Source organism: Marmota flaviventris, chromosome 12 (assembly GCF_047511675.1).
Source record: "Marmota flaviventris isolate mMarFla1 chromosome 12, mMarFla1.hap1, whole genome shotgun sequence".
In the NCBI taxonomy this organism is placed as follows: domain Eukaryota; kingdom Metazoa; phylum Chordata; class Mammalia; order Rodentia; family Sciuridae; genus Marmota; species Marmota flaviventris.
Window position 1 is genome coordinate 9850777 of NC_092509.1, and position 12104 is coordinate 9862880.

Below are 12104 nucleotides of genomic sequence, written 5' to 3' on the forward strand. Positions count from 1 at the left end.
TTCACACTGCAAACAAGGTGCTGGGAAGCTCTCTTCTGGTCTGGATCCTGGTCTGTTGCTCCCTAGCTTGTTTTGGAAACAGATTGCTGAACATCACTATACCCCAGGTTTTCCTGTCTGTAAGGTGGGTACAGGTAATTCTAGGGTTAGAGGAATCCCTTCAGACAGAGTGAGCATAGCAGAATCTGGCGCATAGTAAAGGCTCAGTGTTTATTGGCTCCTGTCTTCACCATGTTCACAGCAGGTGGTTCTTCTCACCCCACAGGCAAGCCAGGAGCCTCAGAAGGACGACCAGGCCCAAAGTGCAGTCCTCCTGTGATCACATGCATGAGTGCAGAGAGAGGAAAGGCAAAGAAAGCTTTTTTCCTTCTAGATAATACTAATTTCAGCAAATTACATTTAAGTAAATGAAGAAATTGGGACTACAGAGAAACTTGCTGGAGCACTGCAAGAGGAGCAGGGGATAAGGAGGGTCCGGAAAGAGGGCGAGGAGAGAGAAGCTGGGGAGCAGGGGCAAGGGGAGCAGAGGTAGCAGAGGAAAGGGGGAAAAGGGAGAGAGAATGTGGGAAGCACGAAAAGAGTGGAGGAGGGATGCAGGGGAGGAAGGAGGGAAGACAGGGTCAGGGGGCAGATTAGGGGTATAGGGGAAACAGGGAAGGAGGACGCAGCGGCAAGTCGTGGGAGCAGGGGCCAAAAACACGGCCAGCCAGCCGGGAAGCAGAAGGAGCTCGGGTCTCCAGCGGGCTCCGCAGCGCGCGGCGCGCTGGGCGAGCGGCCAGCTCGCGGGAGGCGGCGCGGTGCAGGGGCGCGGCGCGCAGGCGGGGGCGCTGTGGCCTCGGCGCGGGGACGGCGCCGCCAGACCCGCCTCTTTCCCCGCCCGCCCGCGTCGCCGGGAAGCCGGGCGGAGCAGGCTCGGCCACCTCGCGGCCGCGGGCAGAGCCGCCCCGCGCAGCGGCGACCTCGCGCCTTTGTCCGCCCCGGCAGCTGGTCCTCGCCCCGCGGCCGCGCGATGGCCCCGCAGCAGGGGCGGCCCGCGCTGCCCGGCCGCTGCGAGCCTCTGCCCGCGCCGCCTGTGCCGCCTCGCCGGGAACGCGGGGGGCGCGGGGCGCGCGGGCCCGGGGCGCCGGGGGGCCGGGGGCGTGCGGGCGGCGCCGAGGGGCGTAGCGTCAAATGCGTGCTGGTCGGAGACGGCGCGGTGGGCAAGACCAGCCTGGTGGTGAGCTACACCACCAACGGCTACCCCACCGAGTACATCCCCACCGCCTTCGACAACTTCTCGGGTGAGCGGCGGGGCGGGGCGCGGCCCGGCGGCCACAGGGCCTGGGCTCTGGGCGAGGGCGGGTCAGTGCTGCGGGCGGGAGGGCTGCGGGCGAGCCCATGGCAGGTGGGTCACCTGCGGCCCCGTCGCCCCTCGCCCGGCGGCCGGGCTCGCCCGCGCGTCCCCGCTCCGAGGCACCCGAGAACTAGCCATGGTGAGCTGGCCCCGCATGCCGGTGAGGCTCTGGTCGCCCCACCATCCTTCTCCGGGGCGGCGCGGGGCCCTGGCCAGCGCTCCGCCCTCGCTGGCTCTGCTTCGGATTGTTGGCGCTGTTCTTTAAGCTCCTTCGAGTTCGTACCTAAGGGGTGCTGTGTCCTGGGAAGATAAAGGGCTCCTTTATCTTGATTATCCACTCTTTCAGGAATTTAAGAAAAAGTTTAATTCACAGACACTTGAGCGAAACACAACCTGACTTGCTCCTTTTAAAAAATTGCTTTTCTGATCTCTGCACTCCTGCTGGCAGGGCCTGATTTCCTGCACCTTAGAGTAAGCTACCTACAAGGTGTAGTGTGAGGGGTTCCCAGGCACTGTATTGCTTGGCCTCTCTCCCAGCTGACTAGTGTGAATACGTGTAAACAACTGGGTTGAGCAGAAGGATAAAGTGGTTTAATTCTATAGGACCTTCACAGGCCTCCCCACCCACATGCTGACCTAGGGGAAAGCTGGCCAGGCTTTTCTCCTCTTCTGTTTAGTCCTCCTTGGGGATGGAGGGATATGAGAGGTGCCCTCTTCTAGGCACGGGACCATGTGCAGCCTGTGTTTGCACAAGTCTCTAAGGCTGCAGTTTTAGGATCAGCCCTAAAGTCAGGCAGCTGTTTCCCTGGGAAACAGAGTTATCTGGGAGGTTTCCCACTGATGTAAAACAGCAGAACTGTTTCCCACTTAGCCCTCTGTGTTGCTTTTAGGTCTTTGTAACAAGTGTGACAGGAAAATAAATCTTCAAGGGCTGTGAGAAAAGCACAGGCCCTTCAGAGGAGCCACCAGGGACTCTGGGTCTGCTGCCTGGCTCCTGGCATTGGGGTTTGTGTAGGAGAATGCTCCATGGGCCTCCTTGTTTTACTTAGTTCATGGGAGGACTGGGAGGACCCAGAACTGGAGCAGAGGGGTTTGGAAGCAGAGGGTTTGGGGCTGAGAAACTTCCTGATAATCATCTCGTCTTGTTTTCAAGCTGTGGTGTCAGTGGACGGGCGGCCTGTGAGACTCCAGCTCTGTGACACAGCAGGACAGGTCAGTATCATGTTACCACTCAGTGCTGGAGAGGAAGCAGCCTTGTAAAGGCTTCCAGATGACCTTTGACTGTATTTCCAAACAATTCCCTTGGTAACTGGGTTGTGCGAAGCCTGGTGGAGCAAGCCCTGCCCTGCTGTGGCCCCTTTGGAGGGTGGTGGGAGGAAGCAGAAGAGGCCACCTCTGGAACTAGCAAAACAGGGTTTGGCTGCCTTCATTCTGGCCAGCAGGGGACCCTGGGCAGAAATAGCCCTTATCTCACAGGAATTTCTGTTATCCCTTGCTTTCTAGTTTTATTGAAACATGCTGTGATGCTTTGGTGATATTAAAGACCAGAGAGCCAGATATTTAAGAAATTTGCTCAAGAAAAGGTGGAACATGCACCAGTAAGGGATCTGCTTCTGTAGCTACAGTTGATTCTCCGGGATCAGCCCCAGCCCTGGAGCAGAGAAGCAGTGGCCAGGGCAGTCCTGAGCTGGAGAGAGGCATGAGCAGTGCCTTGCTCTTTCCAGACCAGGGCATGGACTCTTGTCCAGAGTCTGGGTGTTGGGAAACAGCCAGGCAGTGATGAAGGAACAGCATGGGTCCCCATGGTGTTCCCTGGAGAAGTTTCCACCTGGTCACCCCACCTCACCCCCCTAGTTGCTCAAGTCCCCAAGCTCACACGTGCCCTGTGAGCACCTGTGCTGAGCTTGCTGGGTGGCTGTTGTTGGACTTGTCTCTCCAGTAGGTAAGGAGTCAGGCCCAATGCTGGGGCTGCTCCACGGGCAGGTAGAAGTGTGCTCTGCTGAGATGCCATCCCAGGATATCAGGCTTATGAGCGAGCTGGCTTTGCAGGGTCACAGTGCCACATCCAAGACAGGGCTCCCAAGCTGCTCACCCACTCTGGAACAGCAGTTCAGGGTAAGGGCAGATTTTATTGTACAGACATTGAGGTCACATGAATCTGGGCAGCTGTGGTCCTCCCAGAACAGCAGCAAGTTAAAGCCCAGCCTGAGACATCTCATATCCTTTGTAGGGAGGGAGACCCCAACATGGCCCTACATCTTTGCTGTGGGACCAGAAAGTCAGCGCAGTCTCTTCTGCACTTGCTCTTTCTGAATGCCATGGGAGGCATTTCTTTGTAAGCTGAGGGGCCTGGTTTTTCCCATCGTTAAGGTTGGCTGAAGAGTGGCCCAGGATCCATAGGCTCCTGTGGAGCAGCAGCCTGGGAACAGGACAGAATGTTGGAAGACACAAGGCGTCCCCAGGAACAGACCCCAGGCTCCTGCCCCACAGCATCCCTGCCTACCACCAGGCTCCCTGGGAAGGCTGCTCTCCCCAGGAGACAGTGCTGAGCTGGGCACTCATGCCTGGCCATGCACATACACAGTGCCTTGCAGAGTCCACATGGCTCCGAGCAGATGGTGGGCGGAGTGCTGGGCCCCAGGTGTGCAGCTTAGCCATGGGCCTGCCCTCCACAGCTCTGAAGTTCCTGGGAAGAGGAGCTGGTGTCTGGGAGCTCGCCAAGGAAAGGAGCACCACAGGGGAAGGCCTCTGCTGGGCAGGTGGTGGGCCTGGTGGAAAGCTCCAGGCAGGCTCTTGAAACAGGAGTAGTGTTTTCACCCAGAAAACATTTTAAAAGGGACTGAATTGTGGAGAAGGAGTTGGCATTTTCCTTCGTAGTTTTTCTTTAAAAGTCAGGAGGGCACAAGAACCATTTTAGAAACACATTCACAAAGGATGCTTATAATTCAGGAAGAGGTCTCAGTGCCAAGTTGGTGGCTTTGTTTGTAGATAGTCCTCCTGTGTCCCATGTCATTTGCTGGGAATTGCTGTACTCCAAAGACCCACAGAAAGCCAGCTGCAGAGCTCCATAAGAGAAGTGCATGTTGCTGGCCAAGGTCAGGTCTGCTCCAAGGTGCCAGTCAGGGGGTGTCATGATGGTAGTAGGACTGGTCAGAGGTGGTCATCCTTTTCTACCCTCATTGTCCTATCTGGCCAGCTACTGTCTGAGGGCTTGCTGTGACACTTGCCAGGCTCTCTGTGGCCCAACCAAGGAACTTTCCTTCCTCTGGGCAGGAGTGTGAGCGACTGACCCCTGTGGCCTGTGAGCCACTGACCCCAATGGCCTGTGAGCAAGGGTGCTGCTACTGCAGGAGGCAGTCAGTGAGGAAGGCACTTGTGGTGCCTGTGGATCTCCACACATGACAGATGCAGCTCTGAATGCCTGACTCACAGTCTCAGGCACAGCTAGGGTGAAGGTGGACAGACGGCCATGCATGCAAGAAGGGAGGATCACTGAAGGAGAGGGGTCTGCTCCCACAGCCCAGAATTCTTCAGCCTTTGACCCCTGAGGCACTTGGGAAAAGCTTCATACTAACAAAACAAAGTAGCACATCAGCCTGACCAGTGGGTCTTGGCCCGTATCTGCCATCCCACCCCAAAGCAAGTTCTGTGAGGCATCTACACTACAGGCCTACTGCAGGCTCCTGAGGGCAGGTGGAGCTGCTCTTGCAGAGGTCTTCATTGCTGAACCTCCTGGTTGGGTTTCTGCATTGATTCTTGCAGCCCAGGATTGGCACTAAAAGGTGTGAGTCCTGTCTCAGGGTCCATCTGCAGTGCCTGTGAGCAGAGGCTGTGCTCATTCCTGTTGTGTGGCTGGTTGGCTGTTTCCCCAGGTGGAGACTCGGGGCCTCAGAGGGAGGAAGTGCAGGGCAGGAGGCATCACAGGAGTCCTCCATGCAGAGGAAGGCCTGGCAAAGAGTGGCACACTGTATGGGGCTAGTGAGGGAATGCCAGTGGTTCTGAGACCTGGGTGTGCCTGGTGTTTTCTTGATGTCATGCCGGAGGCAGTGTCCACAGGTGTATGTCTTACTCATGAACAAGAGGTGCAGGATACTCCTAGGGGAGGAGAGAGCTCTCGGTGGTGGTTGGCCGTGGTGCTGCCAGGCTCTGGGGAGACCGACTGGAGGAGGTACTGACTGGCATACCCGTCATGCTGTCTACAGCCCAGCCCTCGCAGCTAGGCCTGGTTGTAGGAGGTGTCTGGTGTGTGGCCACTAGTGGTGATTGTAAAGGAATATCCACGCATGTGGGCACCCACTGCTGGTCCACTCCCACATTTGGCCCAGCTGTCTTCATTGTGCAGGGGGTGCCCGTTCTCTGGCTCATCTGTCCCAGCCCTGTGCCTGGAGGCCCCTGGTGCTGTCAGAGGTCAATGCAGGAGCAAAGAAGTTTAAGAGAAAAGGAGGAAGGGAGGGAGGGTCTACAGCCAGAATGTGAGCATGATGACCAGTGTCTGTGAGGGACACCAAGGGACAGAGTGCCCTGATTGCTGGTGCCAGAGACCTCACAGGGTCCCCAGCGCTGCTCTGGCTTGATCTGGGTCTGAAACAATGCTTTGTGCTGTGGGTGACAGGCAGGTGGGTGACAGCATGGTTCACCCTGTCATGGGGAGGGAAGGGCTGGGGTCTTGAGGAGGGGGCTGTGCCAACAGACGTCTTGCAGGATCAGGTGGGGTCTGGGGTTAGTGCAGGCACACTCTGACTTTCAGAAGAATGGTTAGTCCCCAGAGGTGATAGTAAGTCTGGGTCACTCTGGTCTGAAGGCCAGATAAAAGCAGTCTCCAGACCCACTGCTCAAGCACCTTCCCATGTGCTCAGCAGGGTGATCACAGCACTGGGGGCCTCGGGCCATGGGCTCTAGGGCCTTGTTGGCCTGGGGTGGACGCTGCTGTGCCTGTGTCTGGGACAGGCAGTGAAGCAGTTTTGGATGCTGGCTCTTCCTGGGGGGACCATGGGCTTCCTGGTACAGCCAGGCCTTCTAGGAAGCAGGTTAAGAGGGCCTTCTGCTGGCAAGAGCTAACCAGGGTGACCAGTGTGTGCTTGGTTGCAGGATGAGTTTGACAAGCTGAGACCCCTGTGCTACACCAATGCTGACATCTTCCTGCTCTGCTTCAGCGTGGTGAGCCCCACCTCTTTCCAGAATGTCAACGAGAAGTGGGTGCCTGAGATCCGGTGCCACTGCCCCAAAGTGCCCATCATCCTGGTGGGGACACAGTCAGACCTCAGAGAAGATGTCAAAGTGCTCATTGAGCTGGACAAAGGCAGGGAGAAGCCTGTGCCTGAGGAGGCAGCCAAGCTGTGTGCAGAGGAAATCAAAGCCGCCTCCTATGTGGAATGCTCGGCCTTGACTCAGAAAAACCTCAAGGAGGTCTTTGATGCCGCCATCATGGCTGGGATCCAGCATGCAGACTCCCAGCAGCAGCCCAGGAAGTGTAAGAGCAGGACTCCGGACAAAGTGAGGGACTTGTCCAGGTCCTGGTGGAGGAAGTCCTGCTGCCTGGCCTGAGGCAGCCACGCGACCAAGCCCATGCCTGACGACTCATTTCAGAGCCCCCAGGTGGCCCATCCTCTGCCCTGGCTTTAGTTTCCTGTCTGTTTACTTCTGATGTGAGATAAGTAAGTTAAGGAAGTTGTAATTTAAGAATGTTCTGTAACTGGAAGTTTAGAGCTCTCAGCCTCTGGATTAATTTATGTCTGATATGAAAAAGGCTCAAGTCTGCTGTCAGGATCAAGAGTTTGCTATTTCACGGTGTCAGCAGGATGGACAGGGACGATGGCTGCGCCCCTCTTGGGGATGGGGGGTGCTGCCAGGGCCTGGGCTTCACCGCATGTCAGCCCTGGTGGGAACAGTGCTTCCGGAGACCAAGTGAACACTGCTTTCAATAAGAGGAAAGATCTGGGAAATAATGGGCACCTCTGCCACAACATCTCAAGCCATCTCTGGCCATTGAGTGATGCTCAGCTGCTTGAGATTTTAAAGAACCAGCACAGTATAGACGGAAGGACAGTGTGCATGGTGTTTCAGATATGCAGGCCAGTCTTGCCCATGCCTAGCACGCACCACCGAATGCCCTGAGCAGCCATGGGGGCCAGTGCCCATCTCCCCCAGGGATCAATGGCCGGAGGTCACAGTGGTGCTCCGGGCCCTCAGGACGGGCCTCGCACCACACCATCCAGTGTGGCAACCAAGCAGAGGGTCTTAGCTTCCACACTGTCACCACCCTCTGCAGGAAAGCAGACCCCTGAAAGGCCAGTGCAGATTCTGTGGGACCCAGTGATCCTTCTTTCCTAGGTCCTTCTCTGTGCATACACATGTGCAGGCAGCTATGTTTGTTGAGGGTTCAGACTTTAAATGTTAGTGGGAAGCAGATTAGGTGACTCGGGACCCTTGTCTCTGCTTCTGTGAACAGATACTGTATCATACCCTTGGGGTGATTTTAAGTGTATCTTAATGTAAACAAGCTTGAGACCACTTTAAAACAAAACTAAGGAGAAGGTCTCTTGAGAGCTGCTAGAACAACCAGCCAGGTGTCCAGTGGCTTCCAGCCCGAGGGGGCCAGGTCTGTACAGGACCACTTGGTCACTTCCTGGCTGGGGATGACAGGCGCCACACATGCATATGTTCTTCAGGGGATCTTAAAGCCCACCCTCCTGAAGGCAAGCATCCTCTAATACTGCAGCAGCGTGGTCTGAGAGGCCACAGGCAGCCAGGCCCAAATCCTGGCACAAGGCAACCCCAGACCACTTCAGGAGGCAGCTGGGGATACCTCCTGAGAACCCAATGTGACAGTCCTGGTGCTCTGTGTTCTTTTTTATGTTTTAAAAAAAAAAATCTAGTTTGTATTTTTCTATAGAAAACAGTGAAGGGTCATTCCATACTTTAGGTTAGGGGCTTCCTTATTCCTGCTAGTGAGATGAAAGAATTTCTTTGTTTAACAAAGGTTAATCTTTAAACCACTAAATGCATAGACTTTACTATTGATTTTTCAACACGTTGACGTTGGCATCGTCATAGTTTCCTGAAGCATTTTGTTCCAACCTGAGCAAACGAAGTTGCTTCACTGAGATGCTGGGGCTGACACCTGTTGCAGCCTCTGTGCTGCCCAGCACTCTGCAGCCCTGGTGCCGGGTGGGCAGGGCTGAGCCCTGAGCTGGTGGGTGACGTTAAACAGGAAGTGAGTGCAGCGGACAGTGAGCATCAGGACTGGACCCCTTGCACCCAAATGGAAGTGGGGAGCAGAGGATGCCCATGGTGCCAGTGTGGTCAGGGCTCTATGCCTGGACCTTCAGTGCAGCAGGGTTGAGCAGGCTGCTGCACAGGTCAGAGTGTGGGTACAGCTGTGCTCGAGGTTGTCCTGTGTGTCTGTGAAATGGGGTTTAGGCTGAGCATTTTTTAAAGCATGTGCTGGAGTTAATACAGAGTCTACTTCAGAGCCTCAGGCTGAGGAGCAGCTTGGTTTGCAGAGAGGGTTCTGGACGTGTGCTGGAGAGCATCTCTTCAGCCTGTCCCCACAGTCCAGGATGGCATCCTGGCCTAACCCTGTACCCAGCCCCAGACCTGTCATCTCTTCCCACCATGAGCACATAAGGAGGCCTTTTATAACATATTCTGTGCTTGGCAGCCTTAGGAAGGACCACCCAGGAACCCCAAGCCAAAGTGGGTGCAGGTCTTCTCCAGACAGGCCCGCCTTGTGCCTGGCCACTCTGTGCCCTCCTTCTCCAGGGATCAGGGACACTGGCAGACTTGTACTTGAACATGTTGTAAATGAGGTGGTGTGAAATAAATTCTGACCTGAGGATGTCATGTCTGCCTTTTCTACTGCAGGGAATAGACTCAGCCACACCTGGGTGAAAATGGGTGGGAAGCATCCTGACTTTTAGGGAGTATGTCCCCTCTGCCATCACACCTGTGCAATGTGAGGCCTAGGGGTTCTGGAGGCTCCATCTAATGACAAGCACCTTTGCCTATGCCTGGCACACTGAGCTGTATGTCTCAGTGGGAATCCAGGCTACAACAACACATAGTGTGGGGTGGACTGAGGGCCATGACCCTCTCATGGGCACAGCTCTGTCCCCTTCACCAGGCAAGTAGGTGCAGGTAGGTGTTTGAGCTCTGAGCTAAGTGGAAGGGGCTGGAAGCCAGAAGACTGATGCCCTTGGGGACGGTGCAGGCATACATTTATCAAAGCTCTGGTCCATGCTGGTCAGTGGGGATACAGAACTTTCACCTACAAGATCACCTGGAACACCAGAGTCTCCCCGCCTGCCTTTCCTCCTGTCCTTCTCCTTCCCACTGTGCCTGGGCTCCTCAAATTCTTAAATGAGAGCTCAGGCCAGTTGGGAAGCTGGGAGAGCTGTGCACAGGCCATGGTGGCCCAGTGACCTAAACCCAGACGTGGCCACCAAGAGTGCACTCCAGCCACCCGCATGAGTGGACTTCTTGGTGGCTTTGTTTCAGAATCTCAGGGCTGGGGACAAGCCTTGGGAAGGACATGTGGGGTCCTGAGGTCAGTCGCAGGGTGGCTGGTCCCTGCTCGGCCACACACTCCCTTGACCCCTAATCTGAACCTCCAGACCTGATCCCCAGCTGACTAGATCTGGGTGGATCTCCCTTTCTGCCTGGGTCCTCTCCCTGCCTTGTGTGCATTACAAACATGTGACAACAAATCCCACCATTGTAAACAACTATAATGCAGCAGTAAGAAATATGGGGAAAAAGTAAAACCAAAAATAGCACAGAACACATGCCCCTCTGTGGAGCACCCCTGCTCTGTGCAAGGGCTGTCAGGAGGCCTGTGCCTTCTAGGGATGGAGTTCCTCCCTTTCCTTGGCTGTCTGGGCTCTCTGGGATCCAGGCTTGTCTCCTACTCATGCAGTCTCAGTCAGCTCTTCAACCCAGGCAGGCCCTCAACCACGCTGGCCAAGCCTCAGCAGCCCCTGGACTTGACCCCGTGGGCGGGAGAGCTTTAAGGAACACAGGGCTGGGAAGTCCCCATCTAACACAAGATCACACAAATTACCTTGAGCTGAAGAATTCATATTTCAGAACCATAAAGCATGTAGTTTAACATGGAATATTGGACATAGCGCATTCTTGGGTTATTTCTGTTGACATTTTACATGACTTTCTAAGATACAGTCATGGAATGGCTTTAAGCAAACGTTTGCTTCCAAGGACCCGCAGGCAACAGTGTGTTCAGGTTATGGATGTGTCCAGATGTGTAACAAGATCCAGATATGGAAACATGATTCAGATCCAGATACGGAAAAGCCTCTCAGGGAAGAGCACTGGGAGAGCTGCCTAGAAACAGGACGCAGGTGGAGCAGCGGCCTTCGAGTAAAGCCAAGGCAACACTGCCCTGTGCAGATGCCCTAGGAGACAGCTGCTGCCTTGGGGGTGTATGTCCCCTGCCTCCCCCGGAGCAGTGCTCAGAGACTACAGAGACATAGCAGCTGTGCATCTTCAGGACCAGCATGAGTGGAGCTCACACCCTCCGGGGCAGATGGGACTTGAGCCTGTGGCCTGGTGTCCTGCCTGAATGGAGCTCATACCCTCCAGGTTAGATGGGACTTGAGCCTGTAGACTGGGGTCCAACCTGAGTGGAGTTCATACCCTCCAGGGAAGATGGGACTTGAGCCTGTGGCCTGGGGTCCATCACAAGTGGAGCTCACACCCTCCAGAGCAGATGGGACTTGAGCCTCTCACTCTAGGCATAGGGTCTGGGTTCTCCTGGAACCATGGGCTCTGCTTTTTTTTTTTTCTTTTTTTTTTTTTGCTGATATCAATAGCCTCTCTGAGCCCATCAGTGTACAGAGGAGCAGGAACTCGTACTTACTAGATTCTCCTTTAATATTTGTCGATAGTGACAGGAAAATACTGTTTTAGGAATAGCACATTCAGGAAAGAGTGACATATCATGGTTTAGTTTCAAAAGCCACAGTGCTGTGAGCAGGTCGCCTTCTGGTGCAGGACTCCTGACCCCAGATCTGTCCTTTGATGGAGGAAGACCACTGGCCAGTACGGTACGGATGCTTCAGCACAGAGGGGACATGGCGATGAAGAGCTACAGCACACGGTCTGTCTTGCTGCTTCCTTGCTATTTCTGTCACCCTTCTTGCCCTATTGGCATGGCCCACCTCTTTCCCTTGATTGCCTGGTCCTTTGCTTCCTGCTGGCTGGGTCCCTGGGGAGGTGGCGGGAGTGGGTGTCCTGCTGGATCCTTCCACAGGGTATTCTGCCCCTCCAGCTCTGCAAAGCTGCTGCTTTGAGCTCACAGCCCCACTTCTCCATGCCTGCACTGATAAGAGCTTCTTTCTGCAGGACCCTGAGGCTTCCCATGCTCCTGGCCTCCTCATCCCATACTGGCTTTCTAGATAGCAGTGGCTTAGGTCTCTTCAGTGACCCTTTGAGCTGCTAGGATGCTGAATGATACTGCACCATCATCCCTCCCAGGCTTTCTACTTACAGGTTGCCCATAAAATACAATGAAGAAAATAACTGCGAGTTGAAGACACAAGCAATGGATACATTTGAGAAAGCAGAACCACAGTGGCCTATGTGCTGATATCCCTCAGGGGAAAAAGAGGCTGGAGCTGGCACAGCGAGTTCCCAAGGCACTGACTAGGGCCTATCACAAAAGAGCTTGTGTGTGAATGATTGACGTAAGCTCTGGGGCCTGTACAACTGAGCAGAGAATGTCCCAGGCTGCGCCACAGGGCACCTGAGTCCTGTG

The 12104-nt window shown here is 55.2% G+C and overlaps 1 protein-coding gene across 1 annotated transcript; it reads left to right on the plus strand.

Annotated features, from left to right (window-relative positions):
• The first annotated feature begins 1009 nt into the window (after window positions 1–1009).
• Window positions 1010–9167, plus strand: Rhou (ras homolog family member U). The gene is made up of 3 exons (XM_027948029.2): window positions 1010–1280; window positions 2487–2545; window positions 6422–9167. Exons 1-3 carry the CDS (start codon window positions 1010–1012, stop codon window positions 6875–6877), a joined length of 786 nt encoding a protein of 261 aa, XP_027803830.1. The 3' UTR covers window positions 6878–9167.
• The last annotated feature ends 2937 nt before the right edge of the window (window positions 9168–12104 follow it).

What these genes read in the sequence shown, in the direction of transcription:
- Rhou (XM_027948029.2), top strand. Translation starts at nt 1,010, where the DNA reads ATGGCCCCGCAGCAGGGGCGGCCCGCGCTGCCCGGCCGCTGCGAGCCT. An exon ending in CGCCTTCGACAACTTCTCGG is followed by an intron (nt 1,281 to 2,486) that starts GTGAGCGGCGGG and finishes CTTGTTTTCAAG; the next exon opens with CTGTGGTGTCAGTGGACGGG. An exon ending in TCTGTGACACAGCAGGACAG is followed by an intron (nt 2,546 to 6,421) that starts GTCAGTATCATG and finishes GCTTGGTTGCAG; the next exon opens with GATGAGTTTGACAAGCTGAG.